The 17278-nt window shown below is 44.7% G+C and overlaps 1 protein-coding gene across 16 annotated transcripts in view; it reads right to left on the bottom strand.

Moving 5' to 3' along the window:
• The window catches only part of IL15RA (interleukin 15 receptor subunit alpha), a 52041-nt gene extending 43680 nt beyond the window's left edge, over window positions 1-8361 (bottom strand). For 9 of the 16 annotated variants that reach the window (XM_033209363.1, XM_033209365.1, XM_033209367.1 and 6 more), the window contains exon 1: window positions 7692-7908. In XM_033209363.1, coding sequence (XP_033065254.1) covers window positions 7692-7779 — 88 coding nt within the window. In that variant the 5' untranslated portion in view covers window positions 7780-7908. Of the gene's footprint in view, window positions 1-7691; window positions 7961-8067 lie in introns of those variants that run through there. The other 7 variants (XM_033209374.1, XM_033209376.1, XM_033209364.1 and 4 more) reach the window with 6 other exon arrangements.
• Between the last annotated feature and the right edge of the window lie 8917 nt (window positions 8362-17278).

The raw sequence follows: 17278 nt of genomic DNA, 5'->3' as shown, positions 1-17278 counted from the left end.
CCCCATGACCCATTGTTATTATTTTGCTTTAAACAGTTGATTGTTGTTTATTAGCTAAGGATTTTAAAAGGCATTTGCACTATACTATTTATAATTTCTGGGGTTTTTCGGTATCTACTCTGTCATTTTGCTGAGAAAGGAAGTCTTTTCAGTGGTTCTTCCATTGTGAACGGTCCTCAAACCAAGATAAATCCGTGAATAGTTGATGTTTGAATGTACAAGGATATCAATGGTACTGCAGCCAATCCAACCAGGCAAATGATGGCCAGTTACTTTGTAAAGTTGGACTGTCTCATCACTATATTAGAGATATTACTAACACTGTTTCATTTTATTATTTTATTTTTAAATGATTTTATTTTATTTCATTATTATTTTATTTTATTTTGAGACAAGGTCTAGCTCTGTCACCCAGGCTAGTGTGTAATGGTACGATTATGCCCCACTGCAGCCTCAAACTCCTGGCCTCAAGCAATCCTCCTGCCTCAGCCTCCTGAGTAGCTGGGACTAGAGGCGCATGCCATCATGCCTGGCTAATTTTTTTTTTTTTAACCTAGAGATGGGGTCTCACCATGTTGCCCAGGCTGGTCTCAAACTCCTGAACTCAAGCTATCCTCCAGAGATAATACATTTAATTGAAGCAATAACTTCATTTCCACATGCCTTAATCATATCTTTAGATACTTCAATTATACTTTCTACATATTTTCTCATAACATTGTTCCCTAGTTATTCAACGTAAACAAGTCTCACCTTATTTACAATATTATAAGCTCCTTGCAGATGGTATGTGTATTTCACAGTTCTCTGGTACTCTCACGTTCCTAAGCCTGGTATACGATAGATATTTTCTGAATACATATACCAGAATTATGAAGTAATGGAAATTGGAGTAAACTTATGGCTCTGAGACTTTCAAAACTCTGAAGTAGCCAAAAACGTATACAACAAGTCCTAACGATCATTTAAATGAAGTTACCAAAATAGTGTATGGGCCACACCTCTTTCTGCTTCCCAGAACCTGTGAATCAGAGTTCCTTATCTATCAGGTTGGTATACAGAGTCTAATAAGAGCTGGCAGCCTCGGCCCTGCTTTCATATCCAGAGTTCAGAGGTTGTCGGGTTAGCGTGGTCCCCCTGTCCTGTAAGCAGAGTCAGAATCGACTCCAACATTCCCCTCGCTTACAGCACCTTTCAAATGCCTGCATGAGTTAAGGGCAGTAGGATTCAGAGAAGTGTCAGATGTGGTTCCTGCCCTCAGGAAGCTCACTGTGGAGCTGGTGTACGGAAAAGGCAAAGGCCTCTGGCCTCACAGTCACCCACCACCTTCCTTCCTTATTTGCCCCACTGAAATGTCAGCCAAGTCAACACACTTCCTTTTGGAGCTCGCTACAAGTACAGACTGTCTCCAGCTCACTGCCTGAAACTTGGCAATTCTTTTCTTTCTCTCTCAGACTCATTAACTGAGCTTCCCGACCCACCTCTTGTGTGCCAGGTGAATTTCTCCATAGCTCAAATCCTTAAATAATGATTTTTGGAGGCTTGCAAGAGTCGAGGGCTACAGGTTGAAGGGCAAATGAAAGAAAAATAATGAAATGCATTCTATAGTTTTAGGACTCGAGAAGACATCCGGCCTCTTCTGTCTCCTGCATTGACACCGCCTGCATTCAGGATTTCATCACTACCCACCAGAATGATTGCAAAAGCCTCAACATAGCTCCTATTCTCTGGACTCTCCTGACTACAGTTCATTCTTCACACTCTGCACAAGAGCAACCTTTTCACCATGCAGCTCCAATAATGCTCCCCTGCACAGAAACCCTCAGGGGCTCCTCACTGCACAGAAGGGGATCAAGCCTTTCCAAGAAGAAGCATTCAAATCACATCAACTATGTCTGATGAGCAACACTGATATGACTCCCAGGATATCTACTGAGGAGTTTTATATATATTTATTCATTTAGATACATATTATTATTACTATTATTATGTTTATTGCTATTTTTGAGACAGACTCTCGCTTTGTCGCCCAGGCTGGAATGCAGTGGACAAGCTTTTGTGAGTTGGACAAGCTTTTATAAAGTCATGAAAACATTACCAGACAAGATCAGCTATAATTAAAGATGAATTCAAAAAAACTCCAAAATTCTAGATCTTAATTGTGCTATTTCTTTTGTAATTTTATTTATTTACTTTTCTTATTACAGAACAATTCAAATTATGGCAGAAAAAATAAGAAAAGGCAGACAACTGCATACACAGCCACATATGACCAACATGACATATTCCCTATTCAATGACAACTACTTCTTGATCTTCTTCTAGTAAAACATGAATCATATGATATCTACTACTTGAAAACAACTCCATTTTATTTACGCAGTCCTCTGCTGTTTAACATTTAGGTTGATTTCGCACATGTTTTGTGCGGTTATGTTTTTACCACTTTTTTGCTATCAGTAGGGGCACAGAAGCAGTAACAACTAGATAAAATGGATAGGAAATAAAAAATAAAAGGTTTGGAAAAAGACCCCTAGAGTTCTCAAAAATGGCTTAAAAATACTTAAAGACACTTAAAAAGGTGTGAAAACACCCCCAAGTGCACTTATACCTTATATAAAAAAAGCAAACTGAAATTGGTGGCTAAGGATATTTGTCTTCAAAGAAAGCATTGTCTTCTCAGCTGCTTTTGGCCATCGCCCGCAATCTTGCAGACTGAAATGCCTAGTAGTACAAGAAGGAGACTCCACACCTTAGTGATATTGATTTATCCAACCCATGAACATGGTATATCTCTCCATTGATTTAGTTCTTTAATTTCTCTAAGCAATGGTTTGTGGTTTTCCATATACAAGCTGGAGACAATGTTATTTACTCTCTCAGTGATGAGAAATGTGCTGTTCTCTACAATTTCATACCAGAATCATACTACCATGTAGCAAATTTAGCAGTTTGGGTCCACTTCTCTTCCAAGCTCATTTAAAAACATCAGGTATCTTCTGCTCTGTCATCCCTCTGCCCATCTTTAATGCCAACATCACACTGTCTTGATTACTGTTACTTCATATTAAGTCTCACAATCAGGAAGTCTTGTGCTTCCAACTCAGTTCTGTTTTGACTATACTAGGTCTTTTGCATTTACATGTGAATTTTGGAATAGTTTTGTCAATTTCTACAAGCAAGCCTAAAGAATTTTGATCTGGAGAGACTTCACACCTTAGTGATACTGATTTCTCCAACCCATGAACATGGTATATCTCTCCATTGATTTAGTTCTTTAATTTCTCTAAGCAATGGTTTGTGGTTTTCCACATACAAGTCTTTCACACATTTTGTTAGATTTATCCATAAGTAATGCTTTTTAATGTTATTTCAAATGACTTTTTAAAAAATTTAAATTTCTAATTGTTCCTTGTGAATGTACAGAAATAGAACTAACTTTTGTGTAGTGGTGTTTTGTGTACTACAACCAACCTACACACATATGGCTGACTAATGTTCAAAAGGCATAAGAGCAAGTCAGTGAAGATAATCTTTTCAATAAAGGATGCTGGAATAATTGGATATGCATATATAGAAATGAACAAAACCCCAAAACAACCTTCAATTCATGCCTCACATTATAAACAAAATTCATTCAAAATGGATCATAGCCATAAATGTAAACCCTAAAGCTATAAAACTTCTAGAGGAACGCATAGAAATAAACCTTTGTAACCTTAGGCTAGGCAAATATTTCTTAGATATGACACCAAAAGCCTAAAACACAACATAACAAATTAATAAATTAGACTTCATAAAAACTAAAAACTTCTGCTTTTCAAAAGACACTGCTAAGAGAAAGGATAAGCCACAGAATCTGAGAAAATATTTGCAAATCATATACCAGATTAGGGCCTTGTATCCAGTGTATATAAAGAACTCCCAAAATTCAATAATGATACAACTCAATTTTATATTCTTAAGACAGACTCAAAAAAAAAAAAAAAAAAAAGAGTCTCGTTCTGTCGCCCAGGCCGGAGTGCAGTGGTGCAATCTCAGCTCACTGCAACCTCTGCCTCCAGGGTTCAGGTGATTCTCCTGCCTCACCCTCCTGAGTAGCTGACATTACAGGCATGGGCTACCACAGCTGGCTAATTTTTGTATTTTTAGTAGAGAAGGGGTTTTACCATGTTGACCTGGCTGGTCTCCAACTCCTGGCCTCAAGTGATCTGCCCACGTTGGCCTCCCAGAGTGCTGGGATTACAGGTGTGAGCCACCACACCCAGCTGATACAACTCAATTTTTAAAAGAGCAAAAAAGATATAAACAGACACTACCAGAGAAGATATATACATGGCAAATAAGCACATGACAAGATGCTCAGCATCACTAGCTGTCAGAAAAATGCAAATTAAAACTACAAGGAGAAACCCCCTATATACCTATTAGAATGGGTGAAATTAAAAAGACTCATCATACCAAGGGCTGACAAGGGTGTGAAGGAACTAGAACTTCCCTACACTGCTGTGGGAATGTAAAATAGTACAACAACTTTGGGAAATGGTTTAGCAGTTTCTTTAAAAATTAAACTTCTGAGGCCAGGTGTGGTGGCTCACACCTGTAATCCCAGCACATTGGAAGGCCAAGGCAGGCAGATTACCTGAGGTCAGGAGTTGCAGACCAGCCTGGCCAACATGGTGAAACCCCATCTCCACTAAAAATACAAAAATTAGCCAGGTGCGGTGGTCATGCCTGTAGTCCCAGCTACTCAGGAGACTGAGGCAGGAGAATCACTTGAACCCGAGAGGCAGAGGTTGCAATGAGCAGAGATGGAGCCACTGCACTCCAGTCTGGGTGACGGAGTGAGATTCTGTCTCAAAATAAATAAATTTAAAAAATAAATAAATAAAAATTAAAAATTAAACACCTGAGAGGTCAAGGCTGCAGTGAGCTATGATCATGCTACTGCACTCCAGCTTGGCCAACAATGATGTGATACTGTTTAAAAAAAAAAAAAAATTAAGTATACACTTGCCATATAGGACAGCCACTCTACTCTCAACCATTCTCTACCCATGAGACATGAAATCATGTGTTCATCAGAAACCTGTATGTCAGTGTTCAGAGCAGCTTTCTATGTGATAGTCACAAACTGGAAACAAACCAGATGTCCCAATGTCCCTTAACAAGTGAATGGTAAACAAATGGAGGCTAGCCGCGGGTAGAATACTACTCAGTGTTAGAAACCAGTGAACTTTTTTTTTTTTTTTAAAGATACGGAGTCTCCCTCTGTCACCCAGGCTGGAGTGCAGTGATGTGATCTCGGCTCACGGGTTCACACTATTCTCCTGCCTCAGGCTCCTGAGCAGCTGGGACTGCAGGAGCCCGCCAACACACTCAGCTAATTTTTTTGTATTTTTAGTAGAGACGGGGTTTCACCGTGTTAGCCAGGATGGTCTCGATCTCCTGACCTCGTGATCTGTCCACCTCGGCCTCCCAAAAGTGCTGGGATTACAGACGTGAGCCACTGCGCCAGGCCCCAATGAACTATTTATACAAATTACAACATGGATAAATTCTCAGCATAATTACTGTCTGTGAAAGAAGCCAAACAAGAAAGAGTTCCTACTGTATAATTCTATTCATAAAAAATTCTAGAAAGTGCATCAAATTGATAGCGACCAAAAAAACAGATAAATGGTTGCCTGGGAGATGGGCGAGGTGGGAGGTGAGGATTGTGCAGGGCATGAGGAAGGCTTTGGGAGTGATAGTTGTGTTCACTCTGGGTGGTGGCAATGGTTTCATGAGTCTGTATGCATTTACCTCCAAACTTATCAAAGTGTGCAACTTCAACATATGCAGTTTATTGTCTGTCAATTATACCTCAATAAGGCTGTTAAAGGAAAAAAAAAAAAAAAAAAACCCCATCGACTGGGTGCGGTGGCTCACGCCTGTAATCCCAGCACTTTGGATGGCCGAGGCAGGCGGATCACAAGGGCAGGAGTTTAAGATCAGCCTGACCAACATGGTGAAACCCCGTCTTTATTAAAAATACAAAAGTTACCGAGTGTTGCGACGGGCGCCTGTAATCCCAGCTACTCAGGAGGCTGAGGCAGGAGAATCGCTTGAACCCCGGAGGCGGAGGTTGTAGTGAGCCTAGATCGCGCTACTGCACACCAGCCAGGGCGACAGAGTGAGACTCCATCTCAAAAAAGAAAACAAAAAAGAAAGAAAAAGAAGAAAAACATCGAGAGCTTTGGGAAGGGAAGGCAGCAACACCTTTCTAAGGTCAAAGAGCAAGGCTGTGCAGCTGATGAGGTTAGAGATCTCACAGTGGTGCTCCCTATCCACTCAGTCTTTAAGGAAGACACCTCCTCTCTGCTGGGCTCTGACTGAGGCTGCATTTCACTTTCACATTGTGCAATCCAGCTGCCCCAGCTGCCAGCTCTCGGGGTCCTGTGACACTGCTAGCCAGCTGGGAGGAAGCAACCAGGTCACCAACATAACTCTGCTTCTCAGATGTGAGGGAAAATCCAAGCATCAGAGTCTCATGAAAACGAAACTTCACGAAAATTCGCAGAGTTGGGGTGGGGGTGGGGTGGGGTGGGGGCGTTCAGGCCACACCAGCCAGCAGCAACTGTGCGTGGAATGGCTTAGGCCAGGGCCTGGGCAGACTGGCCCGACTGAATGTAAATTATTGGGGTCTCGCTGAAAAACACACACAGATCGTGGAATTACTAACTCCGATAGAGAGTCCACGGATGGCCTTCAGTGGGTCTTTGATCCCGAAATCATATGCACATTTTGTAAGTATGTGCATTCACGCATTTTTCCGGGGAGGGAGTTCTTAGCTTTCATCAGACCCTCCAAGAGCTCCCTGACTATAAAAAGATAAAGAAGCGCTGGCAAGGATAGCGTTAGACCCAGCTACTGTTTCTCCTCCTTCCTCTGGCTCCCCGTACAAAACCCCTAGGAATCGCTCTTTCCATCCTCCCTGCCAAGATCAGAGCCCCGCGACCCGCTTTCTTCTCGGATACAAGCGATCACCAGATTTCTTCCCCCTTTTCATGCGAGTGTAGACTCCAGGCTGGCCCCCACCCCCACCCCCACCCGATCCCGACGGCCTCTGCTGGTTTCCTGATGGCTTAAGAATTGGAAGTTGTTTCCAGGTCCCCAAGTGTGCAACTTGCCCGACGCTTTTCCCCCCGGGACACAGCTCCTCCCCACCCTCCCAGCTCCCACTGACAAAATTTACTTTTGCCTGGGAGTCGGGAGGGTAGTTTCTCCCGGACCCCTCCGAGGACCGCGTGCAGTGCAACAGCCGCACTGCTGTCCCAGCGCCTGGGAGAAGCGCACTCGCCCGTGTCTCCCAACTGCTGGACGCCGCCGGCGCCGCGCTCCGGTGGCCAAAACGGGCTTCGCAGAACTGCTCCTGACCTCGGCCTCGGAGACCCCAGCCTGACCGCCCGCTCCCTTACGTGGGTGACCCGGGCGCAGCGGCGGCGCTCTCCTTGCGACCCCGGTTCCCGGCACGTGTCCCTCCTGCCGGGCGCCGCGCCCCCTCCCCGGCCCGGGCCTGTGCGCACCGCGCTCCCGAGGGCACCGACGCCCCGCACGGCCGGGGGAGATGGGGAGCCCGGTTCCCTACAGCTCCACGCCCCGGCCCCCTCCCGGGTCCCGCCCGGGGGCCCCTGCTCCCAACTCCCTACCCCGCGTCGCTGGCGGCCGGTGCAGCAGCAGCAGCAGCAGCACCGGGAGGCGGAGGGTCCGGCAGCCGCGCGCCCGCCGCGGGGCCATGGCTGCAACTCCACAGGGCCCTGCTGGACTCCCCGAGCTAACGCTGCCCAGGCCCGGGGGAGGTGGCGAGCGCGGCTCTGGGACCTGCGGCCCCGCCAGGCGCAGTCGCTTTCGCTTTTGCTTTGGCCCCCGAGGGTTCGGAGAGGTGCAGAGCGGTGACAGATCCGTGACTCAGCGTCCCCACCCCTGCTGGCGAAGGACCCTGCGGACCGCCGCGGCCCCGCATAGCCACCCCTGTCCCCGGGACGCACGGTCCCGTGCTCGGTGAGGACCAAGGACTTTACCCACGCAAGCCCGAGAACCTCCCGGTCCTCCGCGCTTCTCGTGCTCCGAGACCTCCAGTGTGCACTCGGTCTGGTGTCCCCACTGCGGAGAGAGTGGGCAAAGCCATCAGACAGCAGACTCTCTCCAGACCCCTCTGCGGCTCGAATCCATTCGACCTTGCCCCGCGCGGGTCGCCTCCAGCTGCTCCGCCTTCGACTTTCCTGGTCTCCCTCCGGGGCCCTGCGCTCGGTTCCGAGCTGCCGGCCTGGGTGAGTGCCGGCGGTGGTGTCGCCGCGGTGCGGAGGCGCTGGCACCTGCCTGGTGCACTCAGGCCCGGGCGGAGCGCAGCCCCTGCCACCTGCTGGCTCCCGCGGCGCCCGGCGCCCGCTGGGGTCCCAGCTCTGCCACTTCGCCGAATTCCTACTGCAGCTTTGCTCCGCCAGAAAATGCCTCATATGAGAAGGACAGGGGGCCGAGTGGGGTGACGGGGGAGAGGAGCCACAGCGCTTCAACTCTGCGCCTTGCTTCCTCAGGTTCTTCCAGGCTGCCATCCCCCTCTTTGGCAGGTGGGGTTTTTCTTTCTTGGGGTCTCAAGTGAAGCCTGAGAACCGGGTCCGTAAGGTCCCAAGTGCAGATTCTCAGGTCTGGGGGTCACATTGGACAGGATGAGACATCTCCAAGCCTCGGTCATTGTCTCTTAAAATCTCACGACGTGTTTATGAGGCTTTTGTGACATACTTGCAAAGAATCTGTACAACAATCCCCCAAGACACAGGTTTACCTATATAACAAACCTGCACATATAACCCTAAACTTAACATAAATAAAAGTTAAATAAAAGAATTTAGGACAGGGCGCAGTGACCACTCCCGTAATCCAACCACTTTCGGAGGTCAAGGCAGGTGGATCGCCTGAGGTCAGGAGTTCGAGACTAGCCTGGCCAACATGGTGAAACCCTATTTCTACTAAAAATACAAAAATCAGCTGGGCGTGGTGGCGGGTGCCTGTAATCCCAGCTACTCCAGAGACTGAGGCAGGAGAATTGCTTGAACCCGGGAGGCTGAGATTGCAGTGAGCTGAGATCCCGCCACTGCATTCCAGCCTGGGCAACAGAGTGAGACTCGGTCTCAAACGTAAAATAAAATAAAATAAAACAATCAAAAGAATTTAATGGTGTAAAAACGTAGGTTGTTATACATCCCCCTTCCCCCACCCCACACACACAGTGGGAAAAGAGTAGATGAAAGCTTTTCCTACAGTCATGTTGAGCCTAATGACCTTTCTGTTAATGCCAGCTGGTATGTGCCTCGGTGGTCCCATAAGATTATAATTCCGTGTTTTTACTGTAACTTTTCTATGTTTAGAGACACAGATCCTCACCACTGTGTTACAGTTGCCTGCAGTATTCAGCAAGGCTTCGTGCTGCACAGCTTTGCAGTCTCAGAGCAACAGGCTAGGCCGTGTGGTGTGGCCTCAGTGCGTAGCAGGCTATGCCATGCAAATTGTGTAAGTCCTCTGTGATGTTGGCAAAATGAGGAAATCATCTGACAAGCTTCTCAGAAACTATCTCTATTAGTAAGTGAGGCATGACTGTATTTGCTCCTCTTTCCCTAAAAAGCTTAAAATTGGCATAAATGTAAAACATACTGAACAAAGGAATGCAGAGGATTGGAAATCCCACTTAGATCCAACCTGTAAATATAATCAGTGTCAACATTTTGTGTGTTTCAGGTTTGTGAAAGCTTCTTTTGCTATGGACATTTTCAAATATCAAAAGTAGAGCCCAGATGCGGTGGCTCACGCTTGTAACCCCAGCACTTTGGAAGACAGAGGCAGGAGGATCGCTTGAGCCCAAGAGTTGGAGACCAGGTCGGCCAGCACAGTGAGACCCCTATCTCTATAAAAACTTTAAACAAAATTAGCCTGATGTGGTGGCACTTGCCTGTAGTCCCAGCTGCTTGGGAGGCTGAGTCGGGAGGACTGTTTAAGCCCGGGAGTGAGGTTTGAGGCTACAGTGAGCTATGATGGTGCCACTGCATTCCAACCTGGGCAACAGAGCCAGACCCTGTCTCTTAAATAATAATAATAATAATAATAAAGTAGAAAGAATAATGAACCTACCATCTGGCAGTGATCACACAAGGTCCGTTCTTTTTTCTAAGCAGGAAGAGCCACCCTTATTCCAACTGGGGAAATCCCACATTATTCAATCTCCCTCAACACTTAAGAATATATCTCAAGATGATAAGATCAAATTTAAAAATTAACAATATTCCTTAATATTGTCAAATATATTCAGGCCTTATTGAATGCAGTCTGAGCGTGCCATGTATAAAATAGAGCATTTTTTATTCTATGAACATTTATGAAGTAGAGATTTCTCCATTCTTATAGATTCTTTGTAAAAGTTTTTAATGGTTGCAGATTATCATAGTTTAACATCCCCTCTATTATTTTAATATTAAAAATAACATTGTCATAAATATCTTTCTACAAAATCTTGTGAATTTAAGATTGTTTAGAATAGATTTCCTACAGTGGAACTATTGAGTCAACTGGTAGGGAATATTTTTAAAGGGTTTTTTTTTCTTTTAAACAAATATTTCTATCTTGCTTTCCAAAAGTCTTGCATTAATATACCTTCTAACCAGCATTGTGTTAAAAAGTATCCATTTTACTGCATTCTGGCCAAAAGTACATTTTAAAATTTGAAAATAAAATTTTAAATTTGGTATGCTTAAAGGAACTTTATTTCATTACATATATATGTGTTGTTAAATAATGTAAATTTCAAAAATACTTTGAAGTATAGCAATCAATAAATATAGTGGATATCCAAGAGCCTACGGCCTCATCCTGTCAAATCTTAATATGTCGCTCAATGTTTGCTTCAGATATTTTTTGGAATAAAAAAATTACAGATAAAGTTGAAGCCCCTTTGTATTCCTGCATCTTTCTCTTCCTCTGTCTTCTACCTTCTCGCAAGTAATGTTTCTTGAAATTGGTACTCATTATTCCCAGGCATTCTTAGACCCCTTTTCTATGTGTATGTCCATGTGCAACAGACAGGATGGTTTACATGTTAAAAATTCATATGAATAAGGCTGGGTGCAGTGGCTCACGTCTGTAATCCCAGCACTTTGGGAGGCCGAGGCGGGAGGATCACTTGAGGTCAGGAGTTCGAGACCAGCCTGGCCAACATGATGAAACCCCATGTCCACTAAAAACACAAAAATTAGCAGGGTGTGGTGGTATGTGCCTGTAATCCCAGCTACTTGGGAGGCTGAGGCACAAGAATTGCTTGAACCTGGGAGGTGGAGGTTGTAGTGAGCTGAGATCGCTCCACTTCACTCCAGCCTGGGCGATAGAAAGAGACTCAGTCTCAAAAAAAAAAAAAAAAAAAAAAAAGTCATCTGAATAGTACCATACAGGTTGAGCGCTCCTGATCTCCAAATCCAAAATCCAAAATGGTCCAAAATCCAAAACTTTTTGAGCTCTGACATTACACCACAAGTGGAAAATTCCACACCTGATCTCGTGTGGGGTGGGTTGCAATCAAAACACAGGCACGTAACACACTGTTTATTCAGCATCCCCAAGGGGGAAAAGACTCTCCCAGCCACCTTCAGCTGAGAGATATCTTTTCTGTGCATACCCAGATTCCCCCGTGCAAGCACACACACAAAGGGTGGTAAAATGGCATGTGTGCTGGTTGAACACACCCATGACAGGTCCCCACAATTCCCCATATGGAGCCACGGCCTGCCCCTGTGCACTTCTCACTGTGGTATTTTTGCTTATTCTCTGCTCTCTGGTCTAACGATATTGTTAAAAATGTTGGCCAGGTGCAGTGGCTCACGTCTGTAATCCCAGCACTTTGGGAGGCCAAGGCAGGCGGATCACTTGAGCTCAGGAGTTCAAGACCAGCCTGGGCAACATGGCGAAACCCCTCTACCAAAAATATGAAAATTAGTCTGCTGTGGTGGCACGTGCCTGTAATCCCAGCTACTCAGGAGGCTGAGTCACAAGAATCGCTTGAACCCAGGAGGCCGAGGTTGCAGTGAACTGAGATCGCGCCACTGCACTTCATCCTGGGTGAAAGAGCAAGATTCTGTCTCAAAAAACAAAAAAAAAAGAAAGAAAGAAAAAAGAAAATATCACAAAGGTCTGCAGATATCCCTGTGGATAAGAGCATTAAGAAAAATAAAGCATTTTTGTGTATCTATAACACAGAAAGTCAAACTGTTGGCGACACTAGGCAGTGGTGTAAGTGTGAAATGTCTTACAGAAAAGTACAGTGTTGGAATGACCACCACATAGGACTTGAAGAAACAGAGGGATAGACTGTTGAAGTTCTGTGCTGCAAGTGACTAACAGGAGTTAATGAAAAATAGAAAAACCCTGCATAGAATAAGGGACGATCTCGATTGTACACTGGAAAAATGATCCATCAGTATCACAGCAGACACATGCCACTTAATGATATGCTGATCATAAAACAAGAAAGATCTATTAAGATGAACTAAAAATTGAAGGGAATTGTGAATATTCAAGGTTGATTGTAGAATTTAAGAAAAAATATGGCATTACTTTTTAAAGATTTTTGGTGATAAAACATCTGCTAATCACAAAGCAGCAGAGTAATTCATTGGCTAGTTTGCCAACGTCATCGCCGATGAAAACCTGACACCAAAACAAGCCTATGATGGCCATGAAACATCACCGTTTTGGTGCTGTTGTCCCAGAAACACACTGACCCCTGCGGATCAGATGGTCCCAACAGGAATTAAGGAACCCAAAGACAGAACTGTGCTGGGTTGTGCTAATGCAACAGGCACACATAAGCCCAAACTGCTGTGAGGGGCAAAGGCTGCATCCTTGCTGTTTTCAAGAAGTGGTTTTCTTACCAGTTCATTATTATCCTAACACAATACACGAATTACCAGGCACTTCTTTTCTATTCTTTTTTTTTCTGGAGACAGAGTCTTGCTCTGTCACTCAGGCTGGAGTGCAATGGAGCGATCTCAGCTCACTGCAACCTCTGTCTCCCAGATTCAAGCCATTCTCGTGCCTCAGCCTCACGAGTAGCTGGGATTACAGGCACCCGTCATCATGCCCAGCTAATTTTTGTATTTTTGAGAGACAGGGTTTCACCATGTTGGCCAGGCTGGTCTTGAACTCCTGTCCTCAGGTGATCCACCCACCTTGGCCTCCCAAAGTGCTAGGATTACAGTCGTGAGCCCACTCTCCTGGTCTTTTTTTTTTTTAGACGGAGTTTCACTCTTATTGCCCAGACTGGAGTGCAATGGCACAATCTCGACTCACTATAACCTTTGCCTCCCCAATTCAAACAATTCTCCTGTCTCAGCCTCCCATGTAGCTGGGATTACAGGCGACCACCACTATGCCTGGCTAATTTTTGTATTTTTAGTACAGATGGGGTTTCTCCATGTTGGCCAGGCTGGTCTCGGTCTCCTGGTCTCAGGTGATCCACCCACCTCGGCCTCCCAAAGTGCTGGGATTACAAGTGTGAGCCACTGCACCTGGCCTCTTTTTTCTTTTTTTAAAATTTTTTTAGAGATGACGTCTCACTCTATTGCCCAGGCTGGAGTGCAGTAGTGCAATCCATAGCTCACTGCAGCCTTACACTCCTGGACTCAAGCAATCCTCCTGCTTCAGCCTCCCAAGTAGCTGGGCCTATAGGTGTGCACCCCACACCTGGCTAATATTTATTTATTTATTTATTTCTAAAGATGAGGTCTCACTATGTTGCCAAGGCTGGTCTCACACTCCTGGCCTCAAGCCATCCTCCCACCTCAGCTTCCTGAGTAGCTGAGATTACGTGTATCATCAGGGACATCTTTGCTGATTAGTCTCACAAACATTTTGTACCAGTGGCTTGTGTCACTGTAGGGAGGGTGGACTGGATGACGACTGCAAGATTTTGTTTTTCTTTGACAACCGCTCTGCTCATCCTCCAGCTGAAACTCTCATTAAAAGTAATGTTTATGCCATGGGCTTTCTTCCAAACGTGACTTCATTACTTCAGCCATGTGACTAGGGTATCCTTAGATCAATGGATATCAGTGGAGAGTAAATATGCAAACACTGCACGCTAGCAGCAGTGAACAGAGGGGTGGGTGTGGAAGTTTTCAGAAGGCATTTAGCATGAAAGATGCCATGCAGTTTCTAATGCCTGGAACACAGTGACTAACGACATAGCCATGTGTGCATGGCACAACCTCTGGTCTGCGACTATGTTCAGTGATGACGATGAACAAGGTGATGACGTGGAAGCATTCCATACGTGAAGTGGGAGAAAAAAATGATGTCTGACCTCCCTACGCAGGCAAAAAATATACCTTCAGAGTGTGTCAGCATGCTGGAAGAAGTGGATATACAAGTTTTTAACATCCATACTGAGGCTCCAGTTGTTCGTTCATTGACCGATAATGAACAATGGCAAAACGGTTCTGAACCAAGGTGCTTGTGGTAGCAGTGATGATGAAGATAATGCCGTTATCACTGCAGAACAATCACCTACAGGCGCCATGATGAAAGTATGCCACGGGCTCATTGAAGGACTAGAACGTTGTGTGTTTGAGGCAGGATAAGCAAGATGAGGACACTGTACCAACTTGTCCCCTTGTGTGAAGCCCTGCAGAACCCTTTTGCAGAGTCTTCTTTTGCTTGCAACTCTCCTGCGTCAGCACCTAGCACTTTTGCAAGATAAGCCACCCTACAGGATACCAGCAGATGGCCAGATGGTTATAAGTTGCTGCTGCCCGATTCAGCCCAGGAAAGAGAACAAAAGCCCCTTATTCATGATGTAGCTTCCCCAATCTCCAGCCAATCGGCACCAAAAGCCCAAGAAGCTATTAGCTACGAACTCCTGCCTTGAGGATAGGGACTTCTCCAGGGTTCTGCGTGTGCAGCTAGGCTCTAGGCTTAAGGTTTAGCTTATAGTGACCTTTTCCTTTTTTTTTTTTTTTTTTCTTTGAGGCAGGGTCTTACTCTGTTGCCCTGGCTGGAGTGCAGTGGCGTGATCCCAGCTCACTACAGGCTTGAGCTCCCAGGCTCAGGTGATCCTCCCGCCTAAGTCTCCTGAGTAGCTGGTAGCTGGGATCAAAGGCACCTGCCACCACGCCCAGCGAATTTTTTGTGTGTGTATTTTTAGCAGAGATGGAGCTTCACCACGTTGGCCAGGCTAGTCTCAAACTCCTAACCTCAGGTGAACCGCCTGCCTTGGCCTCTCAAAGTGCTAGGATTACAGGCATGAGCCACCGACCCCAGCCTACAGTAATCTTTTAATCAGAACACAGCATCATAGGTGGAGTCGGAAGCCCACTGTCGTGGTTGCTGTTGTCTGTCAGCTGATTCAGGGCTCTGATGACGCCACTGGGCTGCTTAGTGACCCTGAACACATTATGTTTTCACTGGTTTAATGCTATGTCATATTTTTTACTGTTAAGTACTCATGTGTGAATAAGTGTAAGAAAACAATTGTTTATAAAGGTAGCACATAAATTCAGAGTCCGGAATGCTGGTGATGGCAGTCATCCATAGATGTTCACGTGGGTGACTGCAGTGGTGATAACTTTGCTTTCTGGGCCTTCAATAGACTCAAACTGTTTCATGCACAAATTATTAAAAATATTGTATGAAACTGTGTAGTTTATAGGCTATGTGTATGGGGTACATATGAAACATAAATGAATTTTATGTTTAGACTTAGGTCCCATTCCCAAGGTATCTCATTGTGTATATGTGAATATTCCAAAATGTGAAAAAATCTGAAATCTGAAATATTTCACATTCCAAGCATTTCAGATAAGGGAGACTCAACCTGCACTGTCGTGTCATTCCAAAACTTTCATTTTCCCTTAGCATTAATTTCTCCATTGATACATGTCGTGGTAGGTCATTAATTTTAACTGTTAGATAGCGTTACACCCTGCTATACTCCTCTATTATCTGTGTGATTTTCTGCCATAACTCCTAAAAGCTTCAGGTAGTGTCCAGTGCTGGTCTGGACTTTCCCTCATTGTATAAATTGAATGTTTTAACAGGAAACTGGAAAAGACCAAGGCCAGTTATTGATTTAGAATGCCATTGTACACTCAAAGGCTCTTTTTTTTTTTTTAACTTTTTAGAAATATTGTCTCCATAAATTATTTTCACTTAGATAATTAGTCCATTGCTGGGATACTTACTCTGTTCCACAGCCTCTGTGTGTGAAATTATTACAGCTCTGTAATGTTTTCAAGTCTTGCAGGAGATGGTCTGCCTCATAAGTTCCCACTCCTCGAGGTTTCTTTGCTATGTTTCTAAAGAATATTCTTATGTTTGTTCATCCAGATGAAATTTTGAATTTTTATTTCTGATCATCAGTTACTTCTTAAAAAAAAAAGGATCCAACACTTGAATTGTATTTAGATGGAAATTATGCTTAATTTCATCCATATTCCATAGGGACTGCTTTCCTGGGTTAAATTGATGTGACTTGATGGTATCTTAAAAATACTTTTTGTTTGGAAATAAGTGGAGATTCTCATGTAGTTGTAATGATACAGAGAGTTCCTGTATACCCTTGACTCAGCTTTCCTCAATGGTAGCATGTTGAATAGCTAAAGTACAATATCACAACCAGGAAATTGACATGGATACAACACATAAACATTCGAATTTTGCCAGTGTTACATGCGTGTGTGTGTGTGTGTAGTTCTAAGCAATTTTGTCACATTATAGGTGGTTGGGTTGTGGCCCCTCCACAGCCAAGAGGTAAGGCAGTCAGCACACCAGGCTCCCTTGTGCTGCCCTTTTATAGCCACAGCCATCTGTCTCTATCCCCTTTCCCTAAGCCCTGACAGCCACTGATGCTTATCCATCTCTGCAACTTTGTCATTTCAAGAATGTTTGTTATATAAATGAAATCATCCAGTGTGTAGCCTTTCGAGGTCAGCTTTTGCAAACAGTGCAATTCTCTGTAGATCCATTCAAGCTGCTGCATGGTCCTTTTTTTTTTTTTTTTTTTTTTTTTTTGATGGAGTCTCACTCTGTCGCCCAGGCTAGAGTGCAGTGGCGTGATCTCGGCTCACTGCCAGCTCTGCCTTCTGGGTTCACATCATTCTTCTGCCTCAGCCTCCTGAGTAGCTGGGACTACAGGTACCCGCCACCACGCCCGGTTAATTTTTTGTATTTTTAGTAGAGACAGGATTTTATCGTGTTAGCCAGG

Source organism: Trachypithecus francoisi, unplaced genomic scaffold (assembly GCF_009764315.1).
Source record: "Trachypithecus francoisi isolate TF-2019V2 unplaced genomic scaffold, Tfra_2.0 Lachesis_group9, whole genome shotgun sequence".
NCBI lineage: Eukaryota > Metazoa > Chordata > Mammalia > Primates > Cercopithecidae > Trachypithecus > Trachypithecus francoisi.
This window is presented reverse-complemented; position numbering and strand designations above follow the sequence as displayed.